The 24,406-nt window shown below is 36.3% G+C and overlaps 1 protein-coding gene across 1 annotated transcript in view; it reads right to left on the bottom strand.

The window, feature by feature from the left end:
- Positions 1 to 24,406, bottom strand: part of LOC306882463 (DNA nucleotidylexotransferase-like) — a 116,917-nt gene that overhangs the window by 73,240 nt on the left and 19,271 nt on the right. The window contains exons 4-7 of the mRNA XM_079437088.1: positions 24,206 to 24,277; positions 23,769 to 23,892; positions 19,805 to 19,937; positions 2,811 to 2,913 (exon numbers count right to left, since the gene is read on the bottom strand). Of these exons, the coding sequence (XP_079293214.1) occupies positions 2,811 to 2,913; positions 19,805 to 19,937; positions 23,769 to 23,892; positions 24,206 to 24,277 (432 nt within the window). The remainder of the gene's footprint in view (positions 1 to 2,810; positions 2,914 to 19,804; positions 19,938 to 23,768; positions 23,893 to 24,205; positions 24,278 to 24,406) is intronic.

Below are 24,406 nucleotides of genomic sequence, written 5' to 3'. Positions count from 1 at the left end.
TGTATTAGTTCTGACTGTTCATTAGCCTGATAGCCTGAGGAAAAAAGCTATCCCTCAGTCGGCTAGTGCGGGATCGGATGCTGCGGAGACGTCTTCCTGAGGGCAGCAGAGAGAGCAGTCTGTGGGACGGGTGGCTGGATGATCCTCCGGGCTTTCTTTATACATGACATGATCATTTAGTTCAAGCGATTCACTAGCAAAACCAGATCAATAAAGCCTTTGATTTTTTTTTTATTTTGACATCGCATGTGATTTAAAAAGCAAGTATTGATGAGTGAAACAGAGCTTTTTGAACTCTGTAAACCTTTGCATCGCAAAATGATTCACGGTTTCGAAGAGCTCCAAGCGGATCCCGTATCGTGGATCATTTGATTCAAATCGGGACTATATAACTAGCCTATTATTAAACCATTAAGGCAATACAGTTATAAAAACAAAACAAATAAAAAAGAAAGAAAGAAAGTATACACTGTAAAAAAAAAATTAACATTTTAAAAAGTTGAGCCAACTAAACATTTTAAGGCAACCAGCTTCAGCAGATTTTTGAGTTCTCTCTCTTATTTTTGTAGGAGATTCTCAACTTTTTGTTGTATAAACTTAAAACTTAAAAGTTGAGAAAACTCAAAAATCTGCTGAAGCTGGTTGCCTTAAAATATTTAGTTGGCTCAACTTTTTTTAATTTTTTACAGTGTAGCCTAAACAAATGCAAATGCAAAAGATAGATAGATAGATAGATAGATAGATAGATAGATAGATAGATAGATAGATAGATAGATAGATAGATAGATAGATAGATAGATAGATAGATAGATAGATAGATAGATAGATAGATAGATAGATAGATAGATAGATAGATAGATAGATAGATAGATAGAAACCATGGTTATATTTTCAAAAGGGATGTGTTGCCAGGTTAATACAAAACAGAAAGAAAAAAGTAATAAATTCACAATTTAAGAGGACTCCTATGAATATAGAGATGCAGTTTTGACTGCTTTAGGATGAACAGAGCTTTGGATATTTCCCATATACTCATCTAAAACAACTTTGAATAAAAAAAGAGAGGTTTAGAGCCAGATTTTTGTTTATGTATGTGAAATTTAGCTTGCAGGAAGCACAATTAAGTTATATTTCCATATATACTCTTCTGCGTAGTCAAACGATTCAAAGAAAACCCCTTTAAAACAGAGAGAAAAGACACTTGCAATAGTGTTTAAAACATACGTGCACAATTCAGTCGAATGATAAAGTTTACCCTCTCTAGTTCATGTAGTTAAACTGAAGGCACAAAGCAAACTGTTGCTGAAATATCCACAAACTAAAAAACAAAACTGAAATAAGAGCTTGCAGTAGAGATTTCTCCGATTCATTTTTAATATTAAAATAAAATGATGTACTGTACGTGATTAAAACACCCAGCGCTCTGATGCTGCTGTAATGATGTGTAATTATTGTCTAATGGATATGCTAAAGCTTTCTTTATGAATTATGAGTATGTTGGCTACCATAACTATACATAAAGACTTTAGATGACATGAAACTGTGGTCACAAGTCTATCATAAATGCAGAAATATTAGGGTGTTGTCTGCTGTTACGTCCTCACCAATGTCAAAATCAAACCTTTGATTTTACCATAGTAAACACTGTTGTTTGTAACAATATGAAGTAGAGCTCCTACAACCCCAAACACTGTGGCAAAATCACTATAATGTCTAATGTCTTTAAGGGCTGGTCTACAAATCATCACCCTAAAAACCAGGTGTGTTTTCACACTGCTCTCCTGATTCGTCTTTCTTTCCTGCTCTGTAATCAGCTGCCAAACATTAGAGAAAAGAGTGACCATTAAAGGCCTTCTCTGCTAGTACAGGCCAATCAAAACCACGAAACATCGATGAAATCACAGAGAGCATCAGACACACTCCAGCACATCTGATGAGAAACTTTCCTCAAGACGATCCATGTGACTTCAGCAAAACACAGCAAGAACCAGTGCTTACATTTACACTTCATCCACAAAAACACCACATTCATATACTCAGACCTCACAAATCTTAACCCAACCCCGTAATCATGTGTGGGAAATGCAATATTTCACTTTGACTGAAATATAGATTTTCAACAGTGACCAAACAGCAATTAAACGTTAAAATGCTAATAGCAAAAACTAAATAAGACAAAAAAAAAAAAAAAAACTATTAGACACTAAAATAGTAATAAATTCTAATATGCATATAAATAAATACATTCTAATATGCATATAAAGTAAACAAATGTTTTGCGTGTGAAATAAAATAATAATAAAATGTTATTGATTTTTTACATCTGTTTTGTTGTTGATTTTCTACAAAGTTTTCCAGCAAACTAAAGTAAAAAAAAAAAAAAAATGAAGAAATGAATGAATGAATGATAAATATACTAAAATGCATTTTAAATATAATAAAATAAGTATAATACAAAGAAATTTACATATTTATGTGCTTAATATAAATACCCTGCAATTGTACTTCTGGTACTAAAGTCTGCTAAACTGGAACATCTAATTTTGTGCTTAATGCACTTTAATTGTGTGGAAGTAGTGCTGAAGTATATTTTATTGTGCTAAAGTGGAACTATTGCAAGCACACTTCAGGTACACTTTAAATGTCTTGCATTTAAAGACAGACATTATTCAAAGATAGTATACAATCCTCATCAACAGTGACATTAAAACACATTTTAGTCTTCATATTAAGAAATGTGCAATGTGCACTAGTACTCCAAATAAACAATCTACAGATAAAAGCTTTTTCAGCAGAAGGTGTTTTTGTACCTGGCTTTTGAATCGCTCGATCACCGCGGGCAGAATCACATCCTCCTGTCCAGCCTCAGGTGTTTTAATGATGAAGTCCACATCGTGACCGAACTCCTTCCCCCTGCACACACACACACACACACACACACACACACACACACATTATACACTGAATGCATGCTCATCTGCATTAAACAGAATCAGACGCAGACAGTGTCAGTGGATCGTATGATGAGACGGTAACAGTACGGGACAAACGGCTCGTTTAATGCCTTTGCCTTTTCCTAGATATTACTCAAATAAGGCATTTGGCCTGCATCATTAAACTCTCTTCTGCCGGAGCTGTCAGACGCTTATGAGTTTCACTGCTGTGTAGAGAGATTATGAAAATGAGTCTCCAAAACTCAAAGGCCTCGCATGCTCCAAATTCAGGTGGGAGGAAGGAGATATTCAGAGATATTTATGTAAAAATACATAACAGCTCGTGAGGGGGGGGGGGGGGGGGGGGGGGGGGGTCCATCTTTCACAACAGTTCTGTGTTTAAAATACATCCAATGGCTGTTTAGTCAAGTTTAAACTGTAAAAAAATTATACAAAGCACAATTTATGATAAGCAAAAATGAAGTAACATACAAATATGTATCATTTCTGAATTTCTAACTAAATAAATACATTTCTAAATCAATAAATTACTAAATAAATAAATTTCTAAATGCTTTTCTAGATAAATAAATGAATACAAAAATTTAAATATTCTAAATAAATCCATTTATTTAATTTATACATTATTTTCTAAATAAACATTTCTAAATCAATAAATTACTAAATAAATACATTTCTAAGTACAACATTATTCTAAATAAATTCTACATTTCTAAATGTATAAATACATTTCTATTTTTTTATTAATGTATACATTTATTTCTAAATAAATTCATTTTTAAATCAATAAATTACTAAATAAATAAATGTCTTTGTACAGTAAAAAATCTAAATAAATAAATAAATTAAAAAACAGAAATACATTTCTAAACAAATAAATAACTAAATTATAAAATAAAATAATAAAATTATTTCTAAATAAAAAAAAATATATTTAATAATACAGACATACAATTATTTATAAATAGATACATTTTTAAATCAATAAATTCCTAAATAAATACATTTCTGAGTACATCTCTAAATAAATATTTTCTAAATAAATGCATGTCTAAATAAATTAACTGATTAATACAGAAATAAATGTCTATTTTTTAAATACATGATTACATTTATTTCTAAATAAATACATTTCTATACATTTAAATAAAAACTTGTTCTTTATAAATAAATATTTTTCTTGGCAAATATCTACATTCTAAATAAATACACACATACATACATGAATTTGTACCTTTATAATCTTTCATCAAGTCCAATATCTCAATCATTCACCTTCAAATCAATTCCTGATGGGTAAAAACAAGTCTTGACCTAATTATATTTTTAATCTTGTAGTTTCATTGTGTGCACTTGTTTACAACTACAAAAAATACGATACTGGAATTTAAGCTTGGAGGACAGAATTCAATAAAAAAACATCTATTTAACAGCAATTTTGAGCTGAATGAAACCAACATACAAAACACCTGTGAGAGAAAACAAGCATTTGACTCAGAATACTATAGATCCTGAAATGCAGCCTTGGTCTCCCTTATATATAGATAGACATGATTATGTATATTACATTTGAGATATTTGAATGGATCAGATGGTGCCACATTCACATTCACGTCAAGGATCATCTGAAGCCATAAAAGCCAAACACTGTAAATGTACACTTGAGCCGACACGAATGAGTGTGAGCAGCAGAACAGCATGTGAATGCGGGTTTGTCTGGTTTTAAAGGCAAGCGCTGAAAGTGAAAAACACAAGCGTAGGCACTGTTCGACGGATAAGAGGCTCTCAAAACTCTGAACTTGCATTTCTCTTTTCTCCTGCTCGCAGATGTAGTGCCAAATAAACATTACTTCATATAACCCAACGTCAGGCTGCTATTAAACCCCAAAGTAAGAGAACAGCTATATTCGTCCACTTTTTTAAGTCGTCATGCAGCTTGCAAATTATTTAGTGCAGGCGTTGTTTAGAAATGAGCTATTTACTGCCGGATCCGATATTGAGTTGGGAGAAAACTGCCGCTTGTTTTTCATGAGTAGGCACAGATTTATGGCTTGACAAACTGCTTTCCTATAATACAAAACACCTGCGGCTCTGTTCCAATACGTCCAATATGTATATGTATATATATTTTTTTTTTAAATAAATAGATAGCTAAAAATGTAAGTAAAATTTTGATAAATACATAAATGCAATTCTAAATAAATTTCTTATGAATAAACTTCAAAATGCATACATAAAATGCAAATTTCTAAATAATCAAATTAATTAAAATCTATAAAGAAATGCATTCCTAAAATAAATAAAATTATATATTTCTAAATAAATTAATGGATCTCTACATAAATTAATTTCTAAATGAATTTCTTAATGAATAAATTTCTAAATACATAACACTTCTAAATAAACAAATAAATAATCTCCATAAAATAATTTTCTAAATAAAAATATATTTCTCTTTTCCAAAACATAGTGAGCAGCTTTGATAAGTTCTAAATATCTAAATACTTTTTAAACAAATGTCTTAATATTTAAATAAAAATGTTTCTTTGTTTCAAAAAAGGTGTACTGCCTACATGATCGAATTGAGACAGTTCGAATAAAAAAAACACTTTTATAAATAAAAAAGTCTAAACAAATAAATATCTAAATATTTGACTAAATATCTAAATAAACAAATATATAAATAGATGTCTAAAAAATAAATACATTTCTAAAAAATACATTTCTTAATAAATACATTTCTAAAATAAATAAAATAAATTCCTAAACAATACATTTCTAAATAACTAGCATCCAAAATACATTTCTACAAAAAAACAAAAACTCAGTCTTGCTGTCTAATACCTACATGAGCAGCATTCTAAATAAAATGACTGAATTGAGACACTCTACATACTCAAACAGTGCTTTTTACTTTGTCACCAATTGATTGTGAAATATATTTGATGTTTGCATGTTCCAAAGTTAATATAGCACTGTTATTAGTATATAAACAGACTATTTTAATGCTGTGTAATCCCAAAGCATCTCTATGAACACAAATGCTTAGAGCAATGTACGCTGGATTTCATGCATGGCTGAACATCTCAGCTGAAGTAAACTTCTGGAGATCTGTTCATGTAAATAAAACGCTATATAAATAATAAAGGTGTTCGTGTCACAGGAACTGGCTTCAATCCTCCAGGCAGAATACAGAAAATGAACCCGAGCCGCACTGCTGTACGTGATTACAGAGGCAGCATGTCGCTGGTTTTTGATCCAGACTTCAGAATTCAGGCCTCAGAAGACACTACTAAACCTTCTTCAAACCACACACCCGGCTCCGGTCCACCTCCTCTGATGGAGATCCATCAGATGCAAAGCCAAAACAAGAGAGAAACATTGAAAGAGAGAAAGAGAGAACAAATGGATCCTGGATCAGCCAGAAGCAGCGTTTGATCCTGCTGCTGCCTTCAAGTCCTCCAGGAACTTCCTTCTTATGAGTTCAGAAATGGTGATTATGATCCGACCACGATTTTAACAGAAATAAAATGTGTGTTGGGTAATTTTAGATTTTTTACTCTTTTTTTTTCTCTCCTTTTTTAACATATATTTGGAAGACAAGGCATTATTATATTATATTATATTATATTATATATTTTTATTTTTTATCGTAAATCTCACTTCAGGTTTTGGTCATTTTGTTATGTGCTTTTGTCTTGTTTCAGTCTTTTTTTTTTTTATCTTTGTCTAGTTTTAGGTGTTTTTAACATTTCTATTTAGAAATAAATTTTAGTTCTTCAGCCTAAACTTATTTCAATTAGTTTTCAAGGAATCATTTCTCATTTTTGTTTATATTTTTCATTTAATATTTATTTTTTTATGGTTTTTATTTTATTTTTTATTTTATTTTTTTCAAATGAACGATATTCAAAACAGAACAAGAATGAAAAATATTTGTTTAAAACAAACAAATTATAGTTGCAGTTATTATAAATCAAAGACAACATTTTTTCCAGTACAAATCCAAATGAGCACTTTGCACGTTTTGCATGCTTGACATTAAATGCATTAGTTGCTTTGAAATATAAATCTCACGTTTCGGATGATTTGGGATGTATATGTATATGTACATGTGGAAGAATTGACAATAAAGCAGACTTGACTTGACTTGATTAAAAGCCATGACTTATACTCCAGAGAATACTTACAAACAAACACTGGATGCTGCACGTGTGCAATTTCAGTATTAGCATACTGTAAGAAAGAATAAGAGGTCATAAACCTGGTAAATAAGCAGTTTGGGTTCAGATCTATCAAAATTCTTCATCAAACTAAACTGTATCATCAACATTCACAATCACACATCATGATCAATACCAAATTAGCATCCACTAATACCGTCATTATGGTGGTGCTCTTGTGAGCTTGTCATGTAATACAATCATTCTGATGCGTCTTGAAGTCAGCATTAGTCTTCCACGCTATAGCTAATGGCAACAGAGTGAAACCGAGTGAAAAGAGAAGGTCTCACGGGTCATTTTAGAGGAGTTTATTGAGTGGGCGAGCGATGTGACAGTGTGACTTGCTAATGTGCTAAAGTTCAGTGCTGGTGTGTGGGAGTTCAGCTTATCACAGAGCTGCATTAGCAGTCACTTCTAAACACAAAAACACGCATATAAACCCACTGCTAAACAAACAATATTAGCTTTAAAATGCATGCTAATGCTGCAGTTCAGACAGTTAGGACACAATGACGAATGCTGAAGTGTAGAAGGTCGCATAATATTTGAGTAATTTTAATTTTAATGGCTAAATGTCTTTGCATGTAAGCATGTGTTTTGAATTTGCATTAAAAAAATATAAACATTGTCATTTTACTCACTGTATTGTAATTCAAGCCTGTTTGAGATGTTTATGCAGCAGAAACATAGCAAAAAAAAAAAAAAAAACACTTAAAAAGTCACTTTCTTTTGGGAAGTGAATTTTAGACATTATTTACAGAAAATCGTCCATTATGCAATAGCTTTCAAATCTCATTTGCACTTACATACATTAAAACATTTTTATTCAAGACTGTTCTGCTCAGTTTGACATCATATTGATATATGGAATCAACCGCATAGCAACACCACAGCAATCTACCAGAACACCCCAGCAACCACATAGCAACACCATAGCAATCTACCAGAATACCCTGGCAACCGCACAGCAACACCATAGCAATCTACCAGAACACCCCAGCAACCACATAGCAACACCATAGCAATCTACCAGAACACCCCAGCAACCACATAGCAACACCATAGCAATCTACCAGAAAACCACAGCAACTGCATAGCAATGCCATAGCAATCTCCCACAACACCCCTGCAACCACATAGCAACACCATAGCAATCTACCAGAACACCCCGGCAACTGCACAGCAACACCATAGCAATCTCCCACAACACCCCTGCAACCACATAGCAACACCATAGCAATCTACCAGAACACCCCAGCAACCGCATAGCAACACCACAGCAATCTCCCACAACACCCCTGCAACCGCATAGCAACACCACAGCAATCTCCCACAACACCCCAGCAACCGCATAGCAACACCATAGCAATCTCGCACAACACCCCAGCAACCACATAGCAACACTATAATGTCCCACAACACCCCAGAAACCACAAAGCAACACCATAGCAATCTCCCACAACACCCCAGCAACCACATAGCAACACCATAGCAATCTACCAGAACACCCCAGCAACCACATAGCAACACCATAGCAATCTACCAGAATACCCTGGCAACCGCACAGCAACACCATAGCAATCTACCAGAACACCCCAGCAACCACATAGCAACACCATAGCAATCTACCAGAACACCCCAGCAACCACATAGCAACACCATAGCAATCTACCAGAATACCCTGGCAACCGCACAGCAACACCATAGCAATCTACCAGAACACCCCAGCAACCACATAGCAACACCATAGCAATCTACCAGAACACCCCAGCAACCACATAGCAACACCATAGCAATCTACCAGAATACCCTGGCAACCGCACAGCAACACCATAGCAATCTACCAGAACACCCCAGCAACCACATAGCAACACCATAGCAATCTACCAGAAAAACCACAGCAACTGCATAGCAACACCATAGCAATCTACCAGAACACCCCAGCAACCACATAGCAACACCATAGCAATCTACCAGAATACCCTGGCAACCGCACAGCAACACCATAGCAATCTACCAGAACACCCCAGCAACCACATTGCAACACCATAGCAATCTACCAGAAAAACCACAGCAACTGCATAGCAATGCCATAGCAATCTACCAGAAAAACCACAGCAACTGCATAGCAATGCCATAGCAATCTACCAGAACACCCCTGCAACCGCACAGCAACACCATAGCAATCTACCAGAACACCCCAGCAACCACATAGCAACACCATAGCAATCTACCAGAAAAACCACAGCAACTGCATAGCAACACCATAGCAATCTACCAGAACACCCCAGCAACCACATAGCAACACCATAGCAATCTACCAGAATACCCTGGCAACCGCACAGCAACACCATAGCAATCTACCAGAACACCCCAGCAACCACATTGCAACACCATAGCAATCTACCAGAAAAACCACAGCAACTGCATAGCAATGCCATAGCAATCTACCAGAAAAACCACAGCAACTGCATAGCAATGCCATAGCAATCTACCAGAACACCCCAGCAACCACATTGCAACACCATAGCAATCTACCAGAAAAACCACAGCAACTGCATAGCAATCTCCCACAACACCCCTGCAACCACATAGCAACACCATAGCAATCTACCAGAACACCCCGGCAACTGCACAGCAACACCATAGCAATCTCCCACAACACCCCAGCAACCGCATAGCAACACCATAGCAATCTCGCACAACACCCCAGCAACCGCATAGCAGCACCATAGCAATCTCCCACAACACCCCTGCAACCACATAGCAACACTATAATGTCCCACAACACCCCAGCAACCACAAAGCAACACCATAGCAATCTCCCACAACACCCCGGCAACTGCACATCAACACCATAGCAATTTATCACAACACCCTGGCAACCGCATAGCAACACAATAGCAATGTGTATTAGAAACAGAGCTAATTTTAGATATTATCTATTGAATATGTTCCACTATTCAGCATCTCTAGAATCAAACAGTTCTGGCAGGTTTGATGTCAAACTGATTTTGTGCATCTGGTGTCCATTTGCACCTGAACATTTTCTGAACAGCATGAAACTTTCATGATGCTTCGTTGTCATTTTTGGAGCCTGACATGCCTATTTTATTTCATTTTTAAGGAAAAAAAGCCACGTGAACTTCCTGTGTTCTGCAAAAGAAAGAAAGTCCCATGGGTACAGCATGAAAGCGAGTAAATTATGACAGAAAGTTTATTTTAGGGTGAACTCGTATAATACGGGTAACTGTACAATATAATCGCTAATACACACTGTAAGTCTTTCAGAAAGTGCAAACCCATACGGCTGAACTGGTGCCGCACACCCATAAAGAGCTCCTGAAAATCACTCTGGAATTACTAGATATTACAGGACAGCTATTTATTTGCTGTCATAGTGAAATACGCTGGTGTTAGAGGCGGCATTCTGCTTCTCAGACATCACACATCTTTAGAAGAGCTTAAACGCTGAAATGCTAAATTAAACCCCTCTGACTTCTGTCACTTTCACAGGCTAAAAATACATAGATGAGAGAGAGAAGATGAGACTGCAAGAAGAAGAGTGACGCATGAGTCTTCATCAAACACAGAGGAATAACAGCTCTTACTAAACTCATTCATGAAATCAGTGAAGTGTGTGCCAAGCCAACCACTATTAATATTAATGGTCATATTAAAAAACAACAACAAACGATTTGACGTTTCACTTGACGCAGTAACAAATCACTTAAAATGTTAATAACTACATAACCATATAATACTCTATTACAAATCTATAACACGCTAGCAACTGCATAGCAACACCACAGTAATCTCCTACAACACTCTAGCAACGGCATAGCAACACCAGAGTAACCCATACAACACTCTAGCAACTGCATAAAAAACACCAGAGTAACCCCGTACAACACAACTGCATAGCAACACCAGAGTAACCCCCACAGCACTCTAGCAACTGCATAGCAACACCATAATAATCTCCTACAACACCATACAGTACTAACTGCATAAGAACACCACAGTAATCTCCTACACCACTCTAGCAACAGCTAGCAACACCAGAGTAACCCATACAACACCCTAGCAACTGCATAGCAACACGAGAGTAACCCATACAACATTGTAGCAACTGCTTAGCAACACCAGCGTAACCCCTACAACACTCTAACAACTGCATAACAACACCAGAGTAACCCCCTACAACAATCTAGCAACTGCATAGCAACACCAGAGTAACCCCTACAACACTCTAGCAACTGCATAGCAACACCAGAGTAACCCTATACTCTACCAACTGCATAGCAACACCAGAGTAACCCATACAACAATCTAGCAACTGCATAGCAACACCAGAGTAACCCCTACAACACTCTAGCAACTGCATAGCAACACCAGAGTAACCCCTACAACACTCTTGCAACTGCATAGCAACACCATAATAATCTCCTACAACACCATACAGTACTAACTGCATAAGAACACAACAGTAACCCCCTACAACAATCTAGCAACTGCATAACAACACCAGAGTAACCCCTACAACACTCTTGCAACTGCATAGCAACACCAGAGTAACCCCTACAACACTCTTGCAACTGCATAGCAACACCAGAGTAACCCTACACTCTACCAACTGCATAGCAACACCAGAGTAACCCTATACTCTAGCAACTGCATAGCAACACCAGAGTAACCCATACAACATTCTAGCAACTGCGTAGCAACACTCTAGAAAAACGCTTAGCAGCAGCATAGTAATCTCCTATAACACCTTAGTAACCACATAGCAATATCATAGTAACATCCCATAGTGATGATGGCGACTCAGCAAGGGCAAACACGTCTCACAGTTTCTTTTCCCAGATTTCAGAGTTTGGTAAAAAATTCAGTTTCAATCCAATATTGGAATATCATTTCTGGTCATATTCATAGTCAGTTGTGGTACACATTAGTTGTAATATCTGCTGTGAGCCGCTCAGGACAGTGCAGTGATTTCTGTGGGTAATTGATCAGAGAGGCGTCACACCTCAGTTATCCGCCTTCCTTTTCATTTCTAATGAGCTGTGCTGAAACGCACCGCCGCTTTAAGCACATCTTTTTTCTGGTGAGAATCCTCCGTCTGCATATCGCTGCGCCGGCACAATTCAGCCGACTGCACATGCTACAACCATCAGCATAAATTCACTTTACCTACTATCAGCTCAAATTCAAACACACTAATGTGGGACAAACGTTCTTGTCCTGCTACAGCGGAGCGACTATGAGTACTGCTTTCAATAGATGGTGTTATTTTAATTTTTAATCTCACAGCGTGTCTCTTCAGTTTCAAATGAGAAAATGAAGAAAATAAGGAATAAACTGAATGGAACAAACATGAATGTCAATATGGTCTCTAAACAAAAATGACTTGTATTATAAACACTTTGAAGGGGACTTTTAAAGTTTGAAAATATAATTTAAATACAATATAACATTGAGATTTATCAATATACAATATAACAAAAATTGTGCAGAGTGATCTGCTGATCACACTGCAAAAAGTGATGTTTTTCAGTATTTTGTCTTGTTTCCAGTGCAAATTTCAAGATTCTTAAATCAAGATGCATTTACTTGAGAAGCAAAATAACCCTTTTATAGGAAATTGATCAGAACGATCAATTATCTTGATAGATATTTGTTCTTGTTTTAGGCATAAACTAATCAGTTTTTCTTCAGTTTCTCAAAAAAATCTCAAGTAAATGTGTCTTGATTTAAGGATGTTTAGATATTGTTTTGTTTATTTGTATATTGGAAGTGTATGCAACATTTAATGCCATGACTCGAGGGCTTTCATTTGTGGAAGGGCGAATTAAGACTTTTTAGGACCCAAAAAACCTGTATTAAAAAAATATCCTTTATTTATTTATTAGGATTAAATTAATTATTCGCTTTTCATCAACTTGCGATTTTTACATTAGTTAGTAGTTTCTGGGAAAAAAATACTAATGATATGTTTTATGTGTGTGTGTGTGTGTGTGTGTGTGTGCAATGCATGCAACATTTAATTCTAAGACTTTATGCTCCAGTTTAAGACCTTTTTAGGCCCTTGATTTGTGGAGGGGCAAATTAAGATTTATAAAAGACCTTTTGAAGACCCACAGAAACTCTGTCTTAAACATGATCCATTATATTGGATTTAATCATTAATTTACTCTTCATCAACTCACAGATCACTAGTTTGGGAAACCTGGTCTAATGTAATGACATCCAGACATTTGTAAGTGTAGTTTTCATGGCCGCCGTATGACTGTCAAAGCATAAATGAATGATTCATGTCGCTTCACCAGCAGTTGAACAAACATCTCTTCAGAAGTGAAGACTCTGGGCTACAGGAACCCCTGCCATCTCGCTGTACTCGGCTGTGAAGTCCGTTACAGTGTATATCCTGATCCTCTGTAGATGTTAAAGCAGAAACTATTCGTACGGCACACGGAGGTAAATCCAGACATCACTAAAACCGTCACGGCCAACGTGCGAAGCCTGCCGAAGTTCAAATAGCAGATTTCAAAAGAGCTTAGCCTCGACAGAGCTGCAGATTTGCATTTTGAGCCATAAAGTTTTTGAAGACTGTTTCAGAGGTAAACATGATGTTTTCTCGCTGTCGTAATCCCGTTACACTGATGCTCAGTCACATTAGTCATCCTGAGATATAGAGAAGTGTCATGTGAGGAAAACTCATATAGCACCCGTGACTAATAGCTCTATAGTCAAAACCTCACTGAATTCAACAAGCTTGCTCAATTACACCCTCTGTCAATGTCAAATGTCAGCTCCTGATGAATGCAGCGGCTGACGCACAGTTTTACAGAGGAGTTTCACGAAGGATTGGGATGGCTCTATCGAGCAACAAAATCTGGGCATTTATTTATTTATATAGGTTTATTTGTTGCAGATGCACCACAGTCGAGCGCTGACGGTCTGAGATGGTTTGATATCTATATATAATCGGCTTCAGTTGTGTTGCAGCGCCGCATTATTCACATTTGCCCCTTCAATACAATTCATATCAGCAATTACAAATCACAATCACACAGGGTGTACTAAACATGGCATGAACATCATCTAATGGAGATCATCTAACTGGTACTATATATGTGTGTGTGTGTGTGTGTGTGTGTATAATTTATTTTTATATTTATATAAATACACATACACACACATATACATATATACAATTTATTTAGATGATTTTTATATATAAAAATTTACTATGTAAATATGAATGTATATATATGAATGTGCACACACACATATATACATATGACATATTATTTGAAAAAAACAGTCATTTTTTAAATTTCAAAAATAATTTTTTTTATTATGTTATCATGTTTTTGTGTTTTGTGTTAGTTAACTGTATTTTACTTGATCAAAATAACCCAACTGCAGTTTGAGTAAGATTAATTGGAATTAATTAATCCATATAAATAAATATATAAATGAAGAGAATATATTCCATTAAAAATCTCTCTCTCACACACACACACACATACATAGTGTAAAATAAACATGCATTTAAACAAACTAAAACTGGGCTTGATTGGTCTGAAATTGCAAAACAGCTGGAAATGGAGTTTGAAGTTTTAGGCAAATTGTGTTGCAGTTGCTAAGGTGTCCTCAGCGGTTGCTAAGCTGTTGATACAGCATGATCCATCGACAGAGAGCCAGACTCAGAAGACTCCATCAGTGTAAGTCTGAGGGATTTCTGGGATATTTCATTATCTGCTTGAAGTCTGATCAGTAAGAACAAGATAAAACGTCCAAAGTCCGAACAGGCTGGAGGTCTGCGGTGAGTCTGCTTGCTCCACGAGGATTCAGAGTCAGACATCTCGCTCTTAGATTTGAGAGAAGCCTGAGGCGTTTTCACACTAGCAGTATGTTAGCTCACATAATAAATCAAACACACATTTCAATTTGAGTTTGTATCTGACAACCGTGAAGCCAATAAAACAAACGCATCAAACTTCATTAACACTGCGCGAGTCACTGACGTCACGAAAAGTCATGGTCTCCAGTTCTTCGAGTGACTATAAAACACTGTCGCATCTTCAGAAAGGCTTTTGTTTTCATTTGCACTGCATCTGTCATCTGTTATGTAGGAGAGGTGCGGTTGTGACATCTGTTCAGCCCGAGCTAATAATATCTCTCATACGCAAAGGACTAAAGCACATCAACAAGATTTACAAACCAAATAAGATATAAAAAGCCAGCCTGAAATAAACAACTACCGACAAGATAAACTAGTTTACTGACAAGGTGCACGGTGATAGCGCTGTTTTCACTTTAACACACTTATCTGCGTGTCAAGACCATGTTATCTGGGAGTAACGGCACCGTATCACAACAAAACAGATGTAAAAGCATCTGGAATTCTGCACTGATCTTATTCATCAGAGTGTAGGTACATTATTACTTTCCAAAAACTTAAAGGAATGTCATTAGGCTATGGAAGCACAGCTAATTGTGCCACAGAATAAAAATGCTGGGTTAAATACAACCCAGCGCTGGGTAAAATATGGACAAATATTTTTGGGATAAAATCTTGAAAATATGTGAAATGTACAAATTGTTCATTTTTGAGATGGAAAAGTCCAAATTGAGTTATAAACTACATTTCTGAGAAGAAAAGTCCAAACTGTACAATATAAACAATTGTGAGATTTAAACTCACAATTGTGAGAACAAAGTCAGAACTACGGAATGTTAACTGCCAATTCAGAGAAGAAAAGTCCAGATTAAAAAATCAGAATCATGAGATAAAAAGTTGCAGTTACCTTTTAATTTTTTTAAATTGGTCAGCTTCTAAATTAATCAACATGTCATCAAACTCATTCCTGCAGAAACAAATGCACCAGAAATAATGCAACCCCACCAGACTTATATATACAGCACCTTTCCTTACAAAGCACACAATCTATCACAAATCTGATCTGAAGCGTGACATGTCGAGATGAGCCCGTGGAGGTTTTAAAGCAGTCGAGTGCCTCTCTTCACATAATTCTCATCACCATCGGCGAGCCCGAAGGCCAAGAGCAGCAAAAACAACAGAATGGAGAGCATCTCTGTCCGTACAGACAGCTGACCTCTGAATAATTCACATAAACACCAGCCGTAAAAGAGAACCTTTACAACTGCACCAAACAGACGAGACAGTCAGAAAGGATAATTGTTCTGTTCATGATCAGAAATTCATTCATGCTCCACAAACACTGTATGATTGCTTGAGGATGTTTGGCATTTTCTGCCTGCCGAATGTTATTAAGATTCGGAACCTCATGGTCACATTTTCTCATAGACCGAACGGACCCTCGAGGTACAACAAACACAGACTTACATTTACATGGTAGAAATGTGATACGCAGTTTATTCTAAGGGAATTATTTTGTTCGTAGGCCCCGAGTGAATCCTGTGACATTAATCCTCTAGCGTGGAGCTCACAGACAGACTGAAGCCTGCGCAGGACACGGTTCATTCAAACTGAAGTTTAAACAGAAAAACCTCACACAATTCTAAAATCAATCATAAACAAAGCCTCGGTGCATATAGAAGCACCAAACACACACATCCATACGACACAAAAACACATCAGATCTGTTCATTATCTCAGTTGTTTTTGCTGGACAGCAGTGAGTTTATTATTTAGTTTTTGCTGAACTCTCCTGTTTCTCAGATGTTTTCCTCTCACTCTCAGTAACTGAGAGAAAGAGCATCAGACGCTCAGCAACTTCTCAGATTAATCCATATTAGTTTTACAGCTCTATGCTCCCACTCTGTCATGTATTGACTCATTTGTGTTTATTTGTATTTCACCCAAAAAAATTTAGGGAGAAACATTCGAGATAAACTTAAGCAAAACAAAAATGACATCTGATCTATAAAAGAGCAACATCTGACCAATATATCTTACTATTGAACAGTAAGAAAATAACAATTGCATCTAAATAAATGATTTGCATGTATGCAATGGTATATTACGAACAATTGATAAATAAATAAATACTGTGTGTGTGTGTGTGTGTGTGTGTGTGTGTGTGTGTGTGTGTGTGTGTGCGCATCTGAATAAAACTATTATTCTAAAAAAACTATACACAAAACTATACTAAACTAAAGCCTAATGTAACTAAATAATATAATAATACTATTATATTATTATGAAAATGCATGTTCCTCATATGTGACCCTGGACCACAATAACAGTTAAAAGGGTGAATTTGTTGTTTTTTTTAAGATGTTCGGACAATATTTGGCTGAGATAAAACTATTTAAAAATCTGGAATCTGAGGGTGCAAAAAAATCTAAATATTGAGAAAATCTCCTTTAAAATTGTCCAAATTAATTTCTTACCAATGCATATTACTAATCAAAATTAAGTTTTAAAATATTTATGGTAGGAAATTGTAGCATCTGCATAGGCTCATTGATGGTTGATTACACTTGGTTTTAAGAGACCCTTTTAGCCTTTTGACATCTGCATATAAATTACCGACCTGGCCTCACCGTTCACATTTATATGGGTGATAAATTGCCAATGGTTTTTCCCCACTTTCAAAAAGATGCTAAGCAGGTCACCTCCCTGGTCTCCCTATCAAGCTTCAAACACATTCAGAAGAGGAGTGAAAGACCACCGACCAGGCACCAACGGCCCGACTAGACCAGTGATCTGTCTTCACAAATCCAAATGCACATCACACACACACAAAGACATTTAGGCCATAATTAAGCAGTTATAAATGTATCTGGTATATGCATGTATTGTATGTATATTCTCCTATTATATTAACCTGCTACAACCCGTTACTTGTATCAGTTAGACTTTAAATGCCTATATTCAAGTGTATGAGTGTATCTCTGCTTTAATATAGTCTAGGAGTTCCTCGAACAATGATGTACACTATGTGATCATGAAATGCATCATACAATTTTTATTATGCTCTGAAGTAAAACTGCACCAACTCTCCAGACCAGCAATAGAAATACAAATGGGCCATAAACGGAGACGAAAAAAGTTTCTCCCGCTCAAAATTCATGCCTCTGATTGGCCACTCCACCCAAAAAGTGGGTGCGGCTACAAACTATCAAAAGTTCCGAACTCAGACTAATCGGTGCTCAAAACTCTTCTTCTTGAGACGGACACACTCCCAAACTCTCCTCTTGAGTTTAACCTTCTGGCAGTTTTAGCTTCAAGTAACTTTGTGGACTTGCTGTGGACCTTCCTATCTTCAGAAGAACCAGAGGAAAATCTTCAGCTCACTCCTAAAGAGATCATCAAGAACCTTTTGTCTACCGCATCAAGACTCGCATTCAGCAACAAATCTAATGCAAGTAACCGTTTACAACCATTTAGATGCGTGTTAAGTTTGAACCCCTTTTTAAGGTGAATTGTGATTCTCTGATGATTCTCATTGTGGTTAAATGATGTGAAATACTGCTATTCTTTTGCTCTTCTCTCTCTTTTCCTTACTCTCCTTCATTCTGTATATATGTATTTTGTTTAGTTTAATTGTTTCATTTATTAAATCCCTTATATTCACAATTGATTGTCTCTGTGTTCTGCTCACGATTGTTGCTCCTTGCTAAACTGCTGCTAGCACTGTACAAGTAGGACGGCTATTGTTCCTTGGCCAGGAAAATAATCTAACCTAGAACTGATGAATAATTATATTGTCTGCTCGGTGGACGGACAGATCAAGTAATTGTAATATCGATTCTTCTACAGTCAATTCTAAGATCTAATCTAAATATTTATTATTAATTATAACATAATAATAAATATTCCCCTTTTTAAGCTAATTTTACTACAAAATTTACAAAATATCTTCATGGAACATGATCTTTACTTACTATCCTAATGATTTTTGGCATAAAAGAGAAATGTATAATTTTGATCCATACAATGTATTGTTGGCTATTGCTACAAATATACCTGTGTTACTCATGACTGCTTCTGTGCTGCAGGGTCTCATATTTATAATCCTGTAGAACAGGAAGTCATGGTTGGACAATTTCACGCTCCTACTCACCCTGGTGTGCCAACAAAATGCAAATATGTATGGGAATACACTTCAAAGATATTTTACTCATAAGAATTTCTAGGGGTGCCAATAATTGCGGCCAACATGCATTGGAGAAAAACATTTATTTCATAATGAGATTTTCTCCCCACTTTCCTTTGTTTTACTTCAATGATAGTTTAGAATTTTGAGAATTTTTTGTATAAAATATCCAAAAGATAAACAATGCAAATTTATTTTCACAGCCATCTTTGCTCATATTTACCAAGGGTGCCAATATTAGTGGAGGGTATTCTATATATATATATATATATATATATATACACAAGGCTGCTAAGCGGTTGCATGATGCATAAACAGAGAGCCAGACTCAAAACACCCCATTAATGTATGTCTAAGGGATTTCTGGGATATTTCGTTACCTTTAGCACAACCACATTACATGTGAGCTATAAAAGAACAAACTCTGAGCAATGCAATTTCCTTTAGGCAAAGGTTTTTTTCCATAAAAATCACAATCACACACTCCTGAACTGACATAAACAGGCGCAAACCAGTAATCTTGCCGGTTTACCTGCAGAATCCTCCTGTAATGATGACGGTGGCGGATGGGTTGACACAGATAACAGCTTCCTCCACTATAATCTTCAGAGCGCTGGCCTCTGTCCTGCTCACCGGCTTACTGATGTCCTCATAAAACAAGAACCCTGCGACCAGAGCAGATGAATAAAAGATTGAAAGACAAACACCCACCAACTGTTGCACAAACTAGACTTTTACACTGTCTGAAGAAAATGTGAGAGGAGTTTCCCTGCGAAAACTCACTGGATTTGGAGAAATGTAGCATTGCATCACTGTCTCAGCAATGGAGTGAATGGGTGCCGTCAGAATGACGTCAGAATCATCCTAATCTTGGATGGCCGGAGTGTGAGCACACTTACAGCACATTTACATTTTTGGTGAACTATTCCTTAGAATATACAGTAGACATTCCTTGTTTTTATCTTGGAGTTTTTGATCTGCTTTCTAATATTGTGAACATCTTCCTTTGTGCTGCTGTCACACTTAATAGTGCCCAACCGACGGTTTCCAGAAATAAAAACCCATTAATTTGCTCCATAGAGAAAACGACTTTCAGTGATAAAGCACCTTGACTGACAGACTTGAGTGCACTTTAAAGTTGCTTTGGATAAAAGCATCTGCCAAACGCATTAATGCAAATATAAAACATACTTCACCCAAAATTGTGACGAGAGATTCATCAATCAGTTCTCAAGCTACTGACATTTTTGTATATCTCTGAATACATTGCAATGAAGTTAATATATATATATATGACATATATGATTTAAAAGTTACCAAGCTTGGAGAACATAAGGTTTTAAATGTTTTTGAAAGAAGTCTCTTCTGCTCACCAAGGCCGCATTTATTTAGTCAAAATTTTTTACAAAAATACAGTAAAAAAAAATTGAAATATTATTAATTACAATGTAAAATGTAATGTATTTCTGTGATGTGCAGCTGTATTTTCAGCATCATTACTGCAGTCTTCAGTGTCACATGATCTTCAGAAATCATTCTAATATACTGATTTACTGCTCAACAAACATTTCTGATTATCATCAATGTTGAAAACAGTTCTGCCGCCCAGTATTTTTGGGGAAACGCTGATCAATTTTATTTTTCTGAATTTTCTGATGAATAGCAAGTTCAAAAGAACAGCATTTATTTGAAACAGAAATCTTTTGTAACATTAGAAATGTCTTTACTGTCACTTTGATTAATTTAGTGCATCCTTGTCAAATAAAAGTATTGATTTCTCTCAATAAATACTATAAATATTTATTAAATACTGTAAACATAAGTGGAGACGGATGCATGCTGCTATAATTAGATAAAGCACTTTTGGAGAAAAGCATCAGTATTTTATGTCATTCACTGAACTTCAAAATAAACATCACAAGCACACAGCCAGAGAAATCAGTATGAAAATCGAGACCTTTTCCAACAGGAGAGTGTCTGATCCGCCTCTCACCTGACTGGAAATCTCCCAAACGGGATCTGCATAATTGTTTAAAGCCAGCGTGTTGTTTATAGATCAGCAGGTCGTAAATGAGCGCCTGAAGACAGCGGTGGAAAATTACGAGGCCTGATGATTTAAAAATACTAGCGGTGTGCCTCATTAAACTTACAATAGATTTTCCTAAACAATCAGTAATTAACAACACGGCCCTCCATCATAAATCCATATTAAGTCTCGAGGCCATAAAACAACAGGTCAAATGAGGCAATCGCTTTAAACGCTAACAATAAAATCATATCATAATTCATAAATGAGATGACAGCGGGAACACGGCTGGCCTTTTCCCAGCCTGATTGATGAGCTCTGAATGTATAACAATCAAAACTGTGGCCATTCTCCCACTTCCTTCCGCCTCCCGGGAGGCTTTTAATACGTGACGCTCCACATGAAACCAGACTCATCGATAAGTGTATTTATATTCCGAGGGGTTTTGTGTGCAATGCTCCCGAAGCACGGTACAAGCAGAGTACGAGCGGTAAACAGTGTGATTTCAGCAAAGCAGGAGCCCTCGGTCCCAGACACACACCGTCAGAGGCAGACAGCTGCATAAAAATGCCCAGCAAATGATGAGTGTGGTTTGGCAGGAACATTTATCACGTCCACACTGTGTTTTTACTCAGACAGAGAAACAGAGAGGAGGTCTGGCTTAAAAAAAACATTCAAACACTTCTAGAAAAAGTGACTCTTCTGTGAAAACATTATAAACTGTGGTAAAACAGGGTTGTTTTGGACACATACTCTGGTGAGTAAGTGCATGGTAAAACATGGTATTCCTGGAAGTGTATGTATGTACACATATATTAAGAGGTTTTTTTTTGCTTTTTTTTTAAAAATCATGTTTTTTATTATGTTTTTATTGTGTTTTGTGTTAGTTAGCTCTATTTTTTTATATTTTTTAACCTAATCAAAGTAACCCAAGTGCAGTTTGATTGAGATTAATTGGAACGCACAATGAAAAAACATGATTTTTGAAAATTATTATAAACAGTTATCTGTTTTTGCAAATGAACTCTTCATATATATGTGACCCTGGACCACAAAACCAGTCATAAGGGTCAATTTTTCAAAACTGAGATTTATACATCAATGGAAAGATGATTTATTCAGCGTTCGAATGATGTATGGTTTGTTATGATAGGACAATATTTGGCTGAGATACAACTATTTGAAAATCTGGAATCTGAGGGTGCAAAAAAATCTAAATATTGAGAAAATCTCCTTTAAAGTTGTTCAAATGAAGTTCTTAGCTATGCATATTACTAATCAGAGATTAAGTTTTGATATATTTACAGTAGAAAATTTACAAAATATCTTCATGGAACATGATCTTTACTTAATATCCTAATGATTTTAGGCAGAAAAATCTATAATTTTGACCCCTACAGTGTATTGTTGGCTATTGGTACGAATATACCCCAGCGACTTAAGACTGCTTCTGAGGTCCAGGGTCATTTTCACTGCTCTAGCTCTCTTCTTAAAGCCACTTCACTAATTTGTGAAGCTCAATTATCTTTTGCTGCACATCAGAAATATATTCTTTGTTTTTTCTCATTGTGATGGATGATTAAGGGAATTTGGGCTTTGTTTTCCCTCCTATTTATATTTCTGTTAAACAGGAAGCCATGGCTGGATAATTTCATGTTCATAATCACCCTGGAGTGCTCAAAATTGTGCATATGAATGGGAATATACTTCAGAGATATTTTACTCATAAGAATTTCTATGGGTACCAATAATTGTGTCCAACGTGTATTTGAGAAAAACATTTATTTCATAATGATATTTTCCCCCATTTTCAATAGTTTTAGTTCAATGAAAGGTTAGCTTTTTATGATTTTTTTAAATAAAAGATAAAAAGGATTAATAATGCAGGTTTATTTTCAGAGCCTTCTTTTATCATATTTACCAAGGGTTCCAATAATTCTGACCACGACTGTATATAGAATTCATACTTTCTTTGCTTTATACATATTTTTATAGCACAAACTGATTCGTTATCTGAAACTGTTCAAAAATGGCTGGGACGCAAAGACAGCTTTTTCCACCTTTTGACCACAAGATGTCGTTAGTGTGCACCGTCTTGAAAAGCTTCGAGTAATGAACCTTTTTACGATGCAGTCGAGATGAAAGCCTCGGTGCTTCGCAAAGCTTCATTTTTCCATCACTAGCCAATGGCAAAATGAGGGCTATATATATATAAAGATATATATATATATATATATATCAAACAGAGGGTCACATGACAAACCAACCAAAGACAAAAAAGAACTAGTAACCACATGACAAGACAATGAACCAATGGAAACATGACACATGAACTAAAGAACCAATGGCAAGTACACATGAGGGCACAAGGAATAACACGACAGAGAACACAACTGAGGCAGGACTACAAAATAAAAGACATGAAAACAATGAACATGAAACAAAACACAAAACCCATGTCACGGTTTACCTGCGGTCTGCATGCGGTTCAGTCTGATGCTGGGTTCGCTCAGGACCTGTTCAAACGTCCGCAGTCCTCTATAGAACCAGTTCTCTGCCGTTTTGGGTCCGACCCCGAAGACACTGCTGAACAACTGAGCCACAAACACATGAACACACACATTAACACACACACACACACTTGCTCATCCCTGTTGAAAAAAACAGCATATGTTTTGAAGCATGGCTGCTGGTTTGAGCTGGTTTAAGCTGGTCCTTAGCTAGTCATGAGCTGGATTAATCTGGTCAACTGCTGGTCATGGGCTGGTCCTGAGCAGGAGCTAGTTGCTTAGGACCAGCACATGACCATCTTAAACCAGCAACCATGCTTAAAAACATACCTAACCAGCTGGTTTTTCAACAGGGATCCGCCTGCTAAACTCTGAAGTCCTGAGAGACTCACTTTACCTTCATAGTCCGATACCTCTCATCATTCAGTATCTCATTAACTCTGGAGGAAGAGCCGCATTCAAGGATCTCCTGTGAAGATAGAGATGTCAGACATGGCTGAGCTCAACGTATTCATGAGCTGTTATGATTAAACACGCTAACTGTGTCTAGTTAATTGCAGCTTAATAAGTCTAATGAAACGCTCGTTGCGTTGTCTCC

Source organism: Barbus barbus, assembly GCF_936440315.1.
Source record: "Barbus barbus genome assembly, chromosome: 16".
NCBI lineage: Eukaryota > Metazoa > Chordata > Actinopteri > Cypriniformes > Cyprinidae > Barbus > Barbus barbus.
This window is presented reverse-complemented; position numbering and strand designations above follow the sequence as displayed.